The 15289-nt window shown below is 39.2% G+C and overlaps 1 protein-coding gene across 2 annotated transcripts in view; it reads right to left on the minus strand.

Annotated features, from left to right (window-relative positions):
* Positions 1 to 2058: 2058 nt before the first annotated feature.
* The window catches only part of ITGB6 (integrin subunit beta 6), a 120104-nt gene continuing 106873 nt past the window's right edge, over positions 2059 to 15289 (minus strand). Inside the window, exons 14-15 of one of the 2 annotated variants that reach the window (XR_008501009.1) lie at positions 2273 to 2458; positions 2059 to 2146 (exon numbers count right to left, since the gene is read on the minus strand). Coding sequence is in view for 1 of the 2 variants with exons in the window: in XM_054477468.1 (XP_054333443.1) it covers positions 13960 to 14010 (51 nt within the window). In the remaining variant the exon portion in view is untranslated. Of the gene's footprint in view, positions 2147 to 2272; positions 2459 to 13381; positions 14011 to 15289 lie in introns of those variants that run through there. The other variant, XM_054477468.1, reaches the window with a different exon arrangement.

Raw genomic sequence — 15289 nt, forward strand, 5'->3', positions numbered from 1 at the left:
GCCTCCACAGCTCCATGCCCAGGCCCAGAATGCTGCCCCACCTTCCATTGCATGTGCTGAGCACCTGCCTCTAGGCCACCTCAAGATTCCAGTGGCCCACTGTGTTCCCTGTGCCTGCCTGTCTCTAGGCTTCTGCTCAGTCTGCAGCATTGGCAGGTCCCTGCTCCACTGAAGCCACTCACCTCCAGTCCACAGCATGATGCCTTCTGAGCTGACAGACCTATCTTATTTTTAGATTTGGAAGCAGGTCTCCTCTTCTGTACTCTACTTGTCTCAAAAGGGCCCCACATTAGTATTGCTTGGGCCTCAAGAGTTCAGTAGGTCAGATTTTAGTTTATATATAGTTCTTTTAAGGTCTAGTTTAAGGAACTGCCACCATATTTACCCAGAACCAGCATTATCCTCTTGCAATATGACCCTTGTTCTGAGTTATCTAACTCTGAGGTCCCCAACATTTTTGGCACCAGGGACCAGTTTCATGGAAGACAGTTTTTCCACAGACTGGGCAAGGGGATGGTTTCAGGATGATTCAAGCACATTACATCTATTGTGCACTTTATTTCTACTATTATTACATTGTAATATATAATTATACAGCTCACCATACTGTAGAATCAATGGGATGCCTGAGCTTGTTTTCCTGCAACTAGATGGTCCCATCTGGCAGTGATGGGGGACAGTGACAGATCATCAGGCATTAGATTCTCATAAGGAGTGCAACCTAGATCCCTCGCATATGCAGTTCACAATAAGGTTCCTACTCCCGTGAGAATCTAATGCTGCCACTGATCTGACAGGAGGTGGAGCTCAGGCAGTAATGCAAGCAATGGGGAGTGGCTGTAAATACAGATGAAGCTTTTTTAGCTTGCCTGCCACTCACCTCCTTCTGTGCAGCCTGGGGATTGGGAGCCCCTGATCTAACTCATGGTATTAATGTTATTGTTTTTCATGCACTTAATGGTTCTTTGAAACTTGTCTTCTGTTGCACCTTCCCCCTTCGCCGGTTCTTCAATCATACCTAGACCCCCAACCTTGGGTACTCTGCTTTTTTTCTAAGAGGATGATTATTAGAGGCACTCAGTTAATGAATGCAGCTACTGCGTATTGAGCATATTAGGTCAAATACTTTAATATGTTATTTCATTTAATCCTTACAATGATGCTAGGGAATCTGTGAGGATATATGCAGTAGTTATGTAACACAGAACCAGGCTGAGAACAGGAGTGTCCATCAGATTGCTATCTCTTCCCTGTGAACTTAGTATGTGAAGTTAAGACACACCTATTTATAACCAGTTACTAAATTATCTAATTCTAAGGCTAATTATCTAAATCTTGGACTAATTCTAAGCCCAGGAATTAAAATGATAACTTTGTGCTGAGAAAGTTGCTCTGCAACTACAGGATGAAAATATGTTGGGTGCTTCCCTGTGTCTCTCTGGAAGTGGAACTATTTTCAGGTTGTTGAATGAATTATAAAGCTTTATTAAAGCATGTGTTGGTTGTCTCTCCAAGTGGATATTAAATTTGACTAAATCAAACACTGAACATACGTGGCTAAGACCAAGGAAGCCTCAGAGAGAAACATCATATATTTTATTTTTTGCCTCTATGACGAATTCATATCTTTTATTATTCTCAGTGTTTTCAATCTTCTTTTATTTATATCTTTTGTCTCCAATTCCATCATCTTGATAAACAAAGGTTCCAAAATATGATATACTTTTAGAAATCAATGAAATGGATATTTAATATACTAAAACTAAGCAAATACATTTAACAGTCTATTTAATTTAAATTTTCATTACCCCAGTAATAGTATTCCATAGAGAATATAGTAGAGCATAATTATTTCTTATAGGAGATGAATAACTAAAAGAGGCATATTTTTTATTTTAAAAGAAAAAATGAAGCAAAAATAGTTATTAATGAAGGAGAAAATTATGAAATAACTGTTGTTTATTGATAGGATTAAAATGCCATGTGTATATGTGTATTCTGTTAAGACATTTCATAAAGGTAATTACACCTTGAATTCAGAGTACTTTATATAATGTAGCCTAAGAAGATCTCAAAAAACTACTAAATGGTAACCATTTTCAATTTTAAAAAGACTTATCCCAACTTGCACCTCCAGTAGCTTGTTCTGTGGGGAGAAGAAAAAAGAAAGTAAAGACAAGGGCTTCAGAATTACCCATATTGGAGAACTTTCCATGCATGGTCATTAATATTTTCTGGCTACATTTGCCATCACCCACACCCTCATTCTCACCCTTGTCTCTGTCTTCTAATTAATCCTCTAGCAAAGCAGGGCATCCTGGCTTTGGCACATTGTCCACTTTTTCCTCCAATTCTCTCATGTCAAGCAGGCTGGGCCCCTTCTGCTGAGTATTTGTTTCCATTAATACCAGCCCCCAAAGGGAAGAAGGGGAGCCATCAGGACAGCAGTATGTGAACTCTGCAAGGATATTGTGGGAAGATCAGACAACTCTCCTACCCATGTGAGCATAAAATAGCAGCATTTCCAGAAAATGTCAGTATGGATATGGAAGACTTTGAGGCCAAGAACAGATTCCTTGACATGCTGAGACCCCTACCTCAAAACAACCTCAATTTCCCCCGCAAGGACTCATGATATTGAGATAAAACTTCACACGTATGTGCATAGTAGCATCTGGTTTAAAGGGTGGCAGACAGGGCTACTGAATGAGAACTGAGCAGAACATTTCCCCACCCCAGTTCTCAGGCTTATTAACTTAATTCTCAGGCAGTTAAGTCCACATGGATCAGGGCAAATCCATAACTATATCTGGAAAAGCAACTTAAGATGTTTAGTACCAAGGGGCAGAAAGTAGCACCTCCCATTGTATACAAAAGAAGGGACAAAGCCAAGGTGAGCTCTACCAGAGACTATCACTATAGCACAGGGTTTAAGACTGAGGACTTTGGAGTGAGAGGTGCTCAGGTTCAAATTCCACCTTTGTAATTTACAAACTCAGTAACTCTGGGCAAATCCCTCAAGCTTTTTGAGGCTCAGTTTCCAAAGAATGGCAGAAAACATTTAAATATGATGTATGATAAGATGCATGTATTGTTTATTGTTTATCTGCTATAACCAGCATTATGCAAAGCATATTATATATCTGCTCATATTTAGTCAGGGACTGAAATATGCTTTGCATAATGCCGGTTATAGCAGATAATCAATAAATGGTGGCTTGTGTCATTATTATGTCTTTAACTGGCATTTATAAGATGGTATAGCATAGTCGTTAGGAGCAGGCATTCCAAATCTAGGTTGCTTGGATTCAAAGATTTTCTCCTTGACCAAACTCTAGCCAGTCTCCTCTGACATCTCTTTTCAACTAGGCCTTGACTTTGGCCTATAAAGACTTAAAAGGGCAGGGCACAATGGCTCACACCTTAATCCCAGCACTTTGGGAGGCTGAAGTGGATGGATTGCTTCCCGCCTGGAGTATGAAACCAGCCTGGGCAACATGGGTAAAACCCCATCTCTACAAAAAATACAAAAATTAGTGAGGTTTGGTGGTTCATGCCTGTTGTCTCAGCTACTTGGTAGGCTGAGGTGGGAGGATCAATTGAGCCCAGGAGGTGGAGGTTGCAGTGAGCTGAGATAGCACCACAGCACTCCAGCCTGGTTAACAGAGTGAGACCCTGTCAAAAAAAAAAAAAAAAAAAAAAAAGACTTGAACAAAACACTAACACAGTTTTTAGTAACTCAAGGCTGCATCCTTAAGATGACCCTGACCTTACCCCTCTTAAAGTGCCTGTCCAACAAAACTAAAGCCTACCAAAAAAATTTACTGTTTGTTCCAGCCGATGCCTGAAGATAAGACTTGCCCTCCAGCCTCTGTGGGAGAGTAGAAGCCTAACTTCCATAAACACCAGTTAATAAACTCAGATGAGTTTCACATGAACCGAACCGCCTTCTCACTTTTTGTAATTTTTCACTTCTCTGACTTACTGAGCCTCCACTCACTCCCCATCAGATTTCCTCTTCTCCCTTTAAAATGCCCAGTAACTGAGGTGGAGCAAGATAGCCAAAGGGACATCAAATTGAAAAACTATCCACACAAAAAATGGATCTACATAAGAACAAAAATTGGGTGAGTGATCACAGTACCTGGTTTTAACCTCATGTCATTGAAAGAAGCAGTGAAGAGAGTAGAAAAGATAGTCTTGAATTGCTAATGCCACCCCTGTCCCATCCCCCAGAAGCAGCCTCTTGGTACAGACAGAGAATCTATACATTTGGGGGTAGGAGAGTGCAGTAATTGTGGAACTTTGCATTGGAACTCAGTGCTTCCTGTCACAGTGGAAAGCAATGCAGGGCGGAATTCAGCTGCCACCTGTGGAAGGAGCATTTACACCAGCTCTAGAGGGAAATTGCCCATGCCAGTCCTCAGAGCCTGAGTTCCAGCAAGCTCTACCACCTCAGGCTAAAGTGCTCTGGGACCCTAAATAAACTTGAAAGGCAGTCTACATCACAAGGACTGCAGTTTCTGGGCAAGTCTTGGTGCTGTGCTGGGCTCAGGGCCAGTGGACTTGGGGGACACACAATTCAATGATATATCAGCTGGAATAGCCAAGGGAGTGCTTGTGCCACCCCTCCCCGAACCTCAGGCAGTACAGCTCACAGCTCCAGGAGAGACTCCTTCCCTCTGCTTGAGGAGATGAGAAGGAAGGATAAAGAGAACTTTGTCTTGCAACATGTATATCAGCACAGCTATGATAGGATAGGGCACTAGGCAGAGTTGTGAGGCCTCCATTCCAGGCCCTAGCTCCTGACCAACATTTCTAGACACACCCTGGGCCAGAAGGGTACCTGCTGCCTTGAAGGGAGGGATCCAGTCCTGGAAGGATTCATCAATTGCTGACTAAAAAGCTTTTGGGCCTTGAATTATCAACAGTGGTAGCCAGGCAGCACTTGCCATGGACCTTGGGTAAGGCTCAAAGCCGTGTTAGCTTCAAGTGTGACTCAACACACTCCCAGCCATGGTGGCTATGGGGAGGGACACTTTCTGCTTGAGAAAAGGAGAGGGAAGAGTAAGAGTAAGGTGGCTTTACCACCTGCTGATTGTAGAGCCCTAGGGCCATGAGCAAACATAGGCAGTAGCCATGCAGTGGTTACCATAGGCCTTGGATGAAATCTAGTGCTGTGTGGGCTTCATGACTGACCCAGAGAAATCCCCCAGTTGTAGTGGCTACAGAAATGCCGTGTCACTTCTCCTCCAATTCCAGGCAGCTCAGCACAGCGAGAGAGAGACTGCATTTGTTCGAGAGAAAGTAAGGGAAGAGAACAAGAGTCTCTACCTGGTAATCCAGATAATTCTTCTAGATCTAAACAAGACCACCAAGGTGGTACCTGTACGAGGCTGCAGGAGCCACAGTGTTACTAGGCTTGGGGTGCCCCCTAATACAGATATAGCTGCAGTGATCAAAAACTTAGATGATAGCACCCAAGTCTCTTTGAATACTTGGAAAGCCTTCCAAGGAAGGATGGGTACAAACAAGCCCAGACTGTGAAAACTACAGTAAATACTTAACTCTGTAATGCCCAGATAACAATGAACATTCACAAGCATAAAGACCGTCCAGGAAAACATGACCTCACCAAATGAACTCAAGTGAATTAAATAAGCTGCCTGTGACCAATCATAGAGAGATGAAGATATGGGACTTCCAGACAGATAATTCAAAATAGCTGTTTTGAGACAACTCAAAAAGATTCAAGATAACACAGAAGGAATTCAGAATCCTATGAGATAAATTTAACAAAGAGATTGAAATAATTTAAAAAATCAGGATTGTAATTTGCTTAAAAATGAAATTAAAAGAATCAAGCAAAATTTTTGGAGCTGAAAAATGCAACTAACACACTGAAAAATGCATCAGAATATCTTACCAGCAGAATTGACCAAGCAGAAGAAAGAAGTAGTGAGCTTGAAGACATCTACTTGAAAACATAATCACAGGAGACAAAAGAAAAAAGAATGAAAAGGAATGAAGCATGCCTACAAGATCTAGAAAATAGCCTCAAAAGGGCAACCTAAAAGTTATCGGTCTTAAAGAGAAGGTAGAGAAGAGACACTAGGGTAGAAAGTTTATTGAAAGGGATAGTAACAGAGAATATCTGAGACCTAGAGAAAGATATCAATATTCAAGTACAAGAAGATTTCAAAACACCAATCAGATTAGTGTTCTAAATAAGAATACCTCAAAATATTTAATAATTAAATATCCAAAGGTCAAGGATAAAGAAAGAATCTAAAAACAGCAAGAAAAAAGAAACAAATAACATACAAAGGAGCTCCAATATGTCTGGTAGCAGACTTCTCAGTGGAAACTTTACAGACCGGGAGAGAATGGCATGACATATTTAAAGTACTGAAGGAAAAAAACCTTTTATCCTAGTAGTATATCTAGTGAAAATATCCTTCAAACATAAAGGAGAAAGAAAGACTTTCCCAGACAAACAAAAGCTGAGAGATTTCATCAATACCGGAGCTATCCTACAAGAAATGCTAAAGAGAGTTCTTCAATCTGAAAGTAAAGGACGTTGATAAGCAATAAAAAATTATTTAAGGTACAAAACTTGCTGGTAAGAGTAAATACATAGAAAAACAGAATATTGTAACACTGTAATTGTGGTGTGTAAACTAGTCATATCTTGAGTAGAGAGACTAAAAGATGAATAATCAAAAATAATAACTACAACTTTTCAAGACATAGTACAATAAGATATAAATAGAAACAAAACAAAGAAAGAAGGGAGAACAAAGTCAAAATATAGAGATTTTTAAATTAGTTTTCTCTTTGTTAATTAATTAGTTTGCTTATGCAATCAATGTTAAATTCTTGTCAGTTTAAAATAATGGGTTATAAGATATTATTTGCAAGTTTCATGATAATCTCAAAAAAAACAACAGATACACAAAAAATAAAAAGCAAGAAATTAAAACATACCACCAGAGAAAATCATCTTCACTAAAAGGAAGACAGGAAGGAAGAGAAGACTACAAAACAAGTAACAAAATAATAGCAGTAAGTCCGTGCTTAATAATAACATTGAATGTTAAGGGGACTAACCTCTCCAATCAAAAGACATAGCATGGCTGAATGGATAAAAAATAAGACCCAGTGATCTGTTACCTACAAGAAACAAACTTCACCTTTAAAACACACATAGACTAAAAATAAAGGGATGAAAAATGTTATCCCATGCAAATGGAAACCAAAAAAGAGCAGGAGTAGCTATGTTTACATCAGACAAAATAGATTTCAAGACAAAAACTATAAAAAGGGACAACAAAGGTCATTATAAAATGATAAAGGGGTCAATTTAGCAAAAAGATATAACAATTATAAATACACATGCACCCAACACTGGAGCACTCAGATATATAAAGCAAATATTATTAGAACTAAAGAGAAAGATCCTAATACAATAATAGCTGGACACTTCAACACCTCACTTTTAGCATTGGACAGATCTTCTAGACAGAAAATCAACAAAGAAACATCAGACTTAATTTTCACTATAGACCAAATGTACCTAATAGATATACAGAACATTTCATCCAATGGCTGCAGAATACACATTCTTTTCTTCAACACATGGGTTATTCTCAAGGACAGACCACATGTTAGGCCACAAAACGAGTCTCACAACATTAAAAAAAAATTACATCAAATATCTTCTCTGACCACAGTGGAATAACACTAAAAATCAGTAACAAGAGGAATTTTAGGAACTATATAAATGCATGGGAATTAAATGATGTGCTCCTGAATGATCAGTGGGTTAATGAAGAAATTAAGAAGGAAATTGAAAATTTTCTTAAAAGAAATGATAGCAGAAACACAACATATCAAAACCTGATATGGTTTGGATCTGTGTCTCCACCCAAATCTCATGTTAAATTGTAATCCTCAGTGTTGGAAGTGGAGCCCAGTGGGAGGTGATTGGCTCATGGGGGCAGCAAAAGCACTGCTAAGAGGAAAGCTTACAGTTATAAACGCCTACATCAAAAAAGTGGAAAAACTTCAATAAACAACCAACCCAATGATGCATCTCAAAGTACTGGAAAAGCAAGAGCAAACCAAACTCAAAATTAGAAGAAAATAAATAATAAAGATCAGAGCAGAAACAAATGAAATTGAAGTGAAGAAAACAATACAAAAGATCAACAAAATGGAAAGACTTTTTTGGCAAAGATAAATAAAACTGGCAAACCTCTAGCCAGACTAAGAAAAAAAGAGGAAAGACCCAAAACAAATAATATCAGAGATGAAAAAGGAGACATTAAAACCAATACTGCAGAAATTCAAAGGATCGTTAGAGGCTACTATGAGCAACTACATGCCAATAAATTTGAAAACCTAGAAGAAATGGATACATTCCTAGACACATACAACCTACCAAGATTGAACCATGAAGGAATTCAAAACCTGAACAGACCAATTACAAGTAACAAGATGGAAGCCATAATAAAAAGTATCTCAGTAAAGAAAACCCTGGGATCCAATGGCTTCACTGCTGAATTTTACCAAACATTAAAAAAAAAAACTAATATCAATCTTACTCAATCTATTTTAAAAAATAGAGGAGGAGAGAATACTTCCAAACTCATTAATTTGATCTCCAAATCAAAGCACATCAAAAAAAGAAAACTACAAGCCAATATCTTTGATTAACATTGATGCAAAAATCCTCAACAAAATAGTAGCAAACAGAATTCAACAACACATTAGAAAGATCATTCATCATGACCAAGTGGAATTTATCCCATTGATGCAAGGATGGTTTAACATATGTACATTGATCAGTGCGATACATTATATCAACAGAATGAAGGACAAAAACCATATGACCATTTCAATTCATGCTGAAAAGGCATTTAATAAAATTCAACATCCCTTCATGATAAAAACTTTCAAAAAGCTTTGTATAGAAGGAACATACCTCAACACAATAAATGTCATATATGACAGACCCACAGCTAGTATCACACTTAATGGAGAATAACTGAAAACCTTTCCTCTAAGATCTGGAACATGACAAGGATGCCCACTTTCACCACTGTTATTTAACATATTACTGGAAGCCCTAGCTGGAGAAATCAGACAAGAGAAAGAAATAAAGGACAGTCAAATCGGAAAGGGAGAAGTCAAATTATCCTTGTTTGCAGATTATATGATCTTATATTTAAAAAAAACTTAAAGACTCTGCCAAAAACCTATTGGAACTGATACATTCAGTAAAGTGTCAGGATACAAAGTCAGCATACAAAAATCAGTAGCATTTCTATATGCCAACAGCAAGCAATCTGAAAAAGAAATAAAAAAACATAATTCCATTTGCAATAGCTACAAATAAAATTAACTACCAAGGAATTAACCAAAGAAGTGAAAGAACTCTGCAATGAAAACTATAAAACATTGACGCAAGAAATTGAAGAGGAAACAACAAAATGGAAAGATATTCCATATTCATGGATTGGAAGACTCAATATTGTTAAAATGTTCATACTACCCCAAACAATCTACAGATTCAATGCAATCCCTGTCAAAATACCATTGACATTCTTCACAGAAATGGAAAAAGAAAACAGTTTTATATTTATATGGAACCACAAAAGACCCAGAATAGCCAAAGCTATCCTGAGTAAAATGAACGAAACTGGAGAAATCACATTATCTGATTCAAATTATACTACAGAGCTATAGTAACCAAAACAGCATGCTACTGGCATAAAAATAGATACATAAACCAATGGAAGAGAATAAAGAACTGATATGATTTGGATTTGTGCCCCCTCCCAAATCTCACATCAAACTGTAATCCTCAATGTTGGAGGTGAAGCCTGATGACAGGTGATTGGCTCATGGGGGCAGAGTTCTTATGAATGGTTTAGCACCATCCCCTCCATGCTGTTCTCATGATAGTGAATGAGTGAGTAATCATGAGAGCTGGTTGTTTTAAAAGTGTGTGGCACCTCCCCCCTCCCTGCTCCTGCCATGTAAGATGTCTGCTTTGCTTTCTGCCATGAGTAAGAGCTCCCTCAGGCCTCCCCAGAAGCAGAGGTGCCCATGCTTCCTGTACAGGCTGCATAACTGTGAGGCAATTTAACTTCTTTTCTTTATAAATTACCTAGTCTCAGGTATTTCTTTACAGAAATGTGAGAAAGAACTAATACATGAACCCAGAAACAAATCCATACATCTACAGTGAAATCATTTTCAACAAAGCTGCCAAGAACATTGTCAACAAAAGAACATTCTCTTCAAAAATAAATGGTGCTGGGAAAATTGAACATCCAAATGCAGAAGAATGAAACTAGACCCTATCTCTTGCCATATGCAAAAATCAAGTCAAATGGATTAAAGACCTACATCAAAGACCTCAGACTATGAAAATGCCACAAGAAAATGTTGGGGAAACTCTCCAAGACATTGGAGTGGGGAAAGATTTCTTGAGTAATACTCCACAAACACAGGCACCTAAAGCAAAAATGAACAAATGGGGAGCACATCAAGTTAAAAGGCATGGTGGCTCACGCCTGTAATCCCAGTACTTTGGGAGGCCGAGACGGGCAGATCACCTGAGGTCAGGAGTTTAAGACCAGCCTGGCCAACATGGTGAAAGCCCGTCTCTACTAAAACACAAAAATTAACCGGGCATGGTAGCATGCCCCTGTAATCGCAGCTACTTAGGAGGCTGAGGCAAGAGAATTGCTTCAACCTGGGAGGCAGAGGTTGCAGTGAGCCGAGTTTGAGCCACTGCACTCCAGACTGGGCTACAGAGCAAGACTCTCTGTCAAATTAAAAAAAAAAAAAAAAAAAAAAACCCTTCTGCATAACAAAGGAAACAATCAACAAAGTGAAGAGACAAGCTACAACATGGAAGAAAATATTTGCAAACTCTCCATCTGACAAGGGATTCATAACCCGATTATATAAGGAGCTCAAACAACTCTATAGGAAAAAAACCCAATAATCTGATTTTAAATTGGGCAAAATATCTGAATAAACATTTCTTAAAAGAAGACATGCAAATGGCAAACAGCTATATGAAAATGTGCTCAACATCACTGATCATCAGAGAAATGCAGATCAAAACTACAATGAGATATCATTTCACCCCAGTTAAAATGGCTTTTATCTAAAAGACAGGCAACACATGCTGGCAAGGATGTGGAGAAAAGGGAACCCTCATACACTGTTGGTGGGAATGTAAATTAGTACAACCACTATGGAGAACAGTTTGAAGGTTCCTCAAAAAACTAAAACTAGAACTACATATGATCTAGCAATCCCACTCTTAGGTATATACCCAAAAGAAAGGAAATGAGTATATCAAAGAGATATTTGCACTCCCATGTTTATTGTAGCATTGTTCACAATAGCCAAGATTTGGAAGCAACCTGTGTCCATCAACAGATGAATGGCTAAGGAAGACGTGGTACATACACATAATGGAGTACTATATTCAGCCATAAAAAGAATGAGATCCTGTCATTTGCAACAACATGGATGGAACTGGAGGTCATTATGTTAAATAAGCCAGGCACAGAAACACAAACTTCACATGTTCTCATTTATTTATGGGAGCTAAAAAGTAAAACAATTGATTTCACGGAGATAGAGTAGAAGGATGGTTACCAGAGGCTGGGAAGGGTAGTAGGGGGGCAGGGAGAGGAAAGAGTGACGGTTAATGGGTACAAAAAATATAGTTAGATACAATGAATAAGATATAGTATTTGATAGCACCACAGGGTGACTACGGTGAACAATAATTTATTGTACATTTCAAAATAACCAAAAGAGTATAATTGGATTGTTTGTAACACAAAGAAAGGCTAAATGCTTGAGGTGATGGGTATCCCATTTACCCTGATATGATTATTACTCATTGTATGCCTGTATCAAAATATCTCCTGTGCACCCTAAATATATACACCTACTATGTACCCACAAAAACTTAAAATTATAAAAATAAAGTAAAACAAAATAAAATGCTCAGTAAGCTTCATATAAACTGAAGTTGAGTTCACTTCAAGCTGGACTCTTCCCTATTGCAATAGCATATTACTGATTAAAGTCTGTTGTTTCCACCTTAACTAGTGTCTGGCTTTGTTTATCTTTGACACTTCAAAGTCTGTTAAGCTGTGTGACTTGGGGAATTTACTTAACATCTCTGTGCCTCAGTTTCCTCACTTGTAAAACAGGAGATAAAAATAATGCCCCCCCCATAGGGTTGTTGTGAGCTCTGAATGAGTTAACATGTATAATGTACTTAGAACAGTAGGTGTTACCTTAAGTTAAATTAGGTTTAGCTTAAATCTGCCTCCTGGTAAATTTGGCCTAAAGGTTTCTCCATATATAATGATGTAACCTAACTGGGTGTGGAAACCGACTGTAACCTACTTTTGCAATGAGTAATCAAGTCTCAGCGCATCACAGAAGCCATACTTCAACCACTTGTAGGTGGTCAACTGTTCAAATCGTGTTCAAATAGGGCAAATGCAGAACTGTAACCAATCTGACTGTTTCTGCATGTCAATTCTGTTTTCTGTACCTTGCTTTCCCTTTTCTGTCCGTAAATCCTCTCCGACCACACAGCACTGCCTGAGTCACTCTGAACCTACCCTGGTTGAGGAACTGCCCGATTTGTGAATTGCTCAATTAAACTCTGTTAAAATTAATGCATCTAATGTTTTTCTTTTAACCCTAATTTTTTTTGAGCTTTTGATTTATTTTATTTTTGTTTTTTCCTTTTTATTATTATTATTATACCCCAAGTTCTAGAGTACATGTGCACAACATGCAGTTAACCCTAATTTTTATTAACAATGCAAGCTCTTTAATGCTAGTAAGATACAGCTATTGAAATAAGAAATATATATATATGTATTTACATATACACATACACACACATCTATATTATGTATAGCAAAGTCAATTGGATTAAAAAATAAACTTTTCATTGGGTCAGTTATTGACAAACAACAGAGTTCCTTGATACGGAGCTTCGGATATTGACCTGGAACAGGACTGATTGATATGCAAGACCATAAATGTAAATACATTTTAGGCCAAAAAAGTAAATACTATCTGAGCAGTTCTTTCATAAACTACATACCTGGAAATTGCAAAGGTCAGATTAAAATTTCAAACTGAACTAGATCCTCCGTGGGATTTGTGAAGTCTTGCCATGTCAATGATACCAAAGAGTGGGGGGTGGGGTAGTTGTGGTCAAATCTGTGTCTTTGACTGTCAGACCTCTCCCAGGACCTAGCTCCAGGAGAGCTCATGGGATGCAAAACTTCTGGGGTGCCATGCTGCTCCCTTGCTGGTTGTGTAACCAAATGAAAAGACAGAAGATCAAGTTTTCCACCCTTTGCCCAGTCTAGAGCGATTCACTTTCGGATTCACTTTCCTGGAAGGCGGAAATTGCAGTGAGCTGAGATCATACCACTGCACTCCATTCTGGGTGACAGAGTGAGACTCTGTCTCAAAAAAAATAAAAAATAAAAATAAAAGAAATTACAACTCTTTCTAAGGGTGCACTCTCACAGGGCATTGTGTAGCTTTTTGTCCTGCTTTATTTTCTGCATAGTTCTTAGGATGGTTAGACAGTCTTAGTCCAGGCTCCTTACATAATAAGAACCCAAGCAAGGTTATGTGCTAATGTTTTATTGAGGGGTGCTAGCCCAGTGGAAAAGGGCAGGGAGACAGCTAATGAGGGAATGCAGCTACAAGATGCGGCATTGGGAAGCTGGCCACTGCTTCCCCAGAAGACATCGCTGGTGGCTCAGCTCCTGTTCATCTGCTGGTTCCTTCCCATCTCTGTCTCTTATGGATCTACATTCATTCTTCAGAGTGTTGACTCTCCTGAACCTCCCTGTTGTGTTATGCGGTCCCTTGGGGCAGCAGCTAGGGAAGCCATTCTGGACTTGGGCACAGGAATTGCAGCAGCTCCTTAACCTGTTAGGAGTTAGGAAGAAGCTGGGGTTTTACTACCAAGGAGACTGTGCAGGTTGGTGCTGGGGTAACTCCCGGCATAGGCCTGGAAGGCACGTGGGACCAAGTGGATCTGGGGTCTGCACAAACTGGGTCCAGGACCCTGATAATGTATATTTACTTGTTTATTATTTTCTCTCTCATTTGGAAGCATAGAGATTACTTGTTTTGCTCATAGTTCACTATATCCATAGTCATAAGAACAGTGTCTGGCATATACCAGGCATTCGATAAATATTTGTTGAATGAATTTATTGAGTTGCTACTGTGTCAGGAATTGTTATAGCTGCTAGAAGACACAAGAATTCCACCTCCCAGATGGAAAAATTAAGAAGAGAGGGGACTTTCTTGGTGCTGTTCAAAATGGGAGCTGTTTCTCTATTTTCAGACATTTGGCCTTTAGTTTACAAGAGACAGTGTGTTTCAGAATATAAGTACTCTTGATTTGACTTTGCCTGTCTTTTTGTAAGAAATGGGCCTAAGAGAAGGATTAAATTGACTCCTTTTTCCAGCATTTGGTCTCTCTGTGCTTAATTTTCCTGATTTAGAAGATAAGCATGGCACCATGACACCGAACAAATGGATGTGCAGAAGAATAGACTCCCTGACTGCGGGAGTGTGCTCAGGCTGCTGAGCAGAGCACCACAGACTAGGGGGCTTCCACAACAGGAATTTATTTTCCCTCAGTTCTGGGGACCAGAAGTCCAGGGTCCAGGTGGCAACTGGGTTGGTTTCTTATGAGGCCTCTCTCCTTGGCTTGTAGTTGGCCACCCTCTCCCTGTATCTTAACATGGTTTTCCTTATGTCTGTGTCCTAATCTCTTCTTATAAGGACACTAGTCATACTGGACCAGGGCCCAACTCCATCGCCTTATTTTAATTATCCTTTTTTTTTTTTTTGAGATGGAGTCTCACTCTGTCACCCAGGCTGGAGTGCGATGGCGTGGTCTCAGCCCACTGCAACCTCTACTTCCTGGGTTCAAGTGATTCTCCTGCCTCAGCCTCCCAAGTAGCTGGGACTATAGGCGCCTGCCACCGCACCTAGCTAATTTTTGTATTTTTAGTAGAGACGGGGTTTCACTATGTTGGCCATGCTGGTCTTGAACTCCTGACCTTGTGATCTGCCTGCATCAGCCTCCCAAAGTGTTGAGATTACAGGCATGAGCCATCGTGCCCGGCCTTTAATTATCTCTTTAAAGGCCCTATTTCTAAGCACAGTTACAGTCTCAGCTACTGGGGATTAA

The sequence above is a fragment of the Pongo pygmaeus genome, chromosome 11 (genome assembly GCF_028885625.2).
Source record: "Pongo pygmaeus isolate AG05252 chromosome 11, NHGRI_mPonPyg2-v2.0_pri, whole genome shotgun sequence".
Lineage (NCBI taxonomy): Eukaryota > Metazoa > Chordata > Mammalia > Primates > Hominidae > Pongo > Pongo pygmaeus.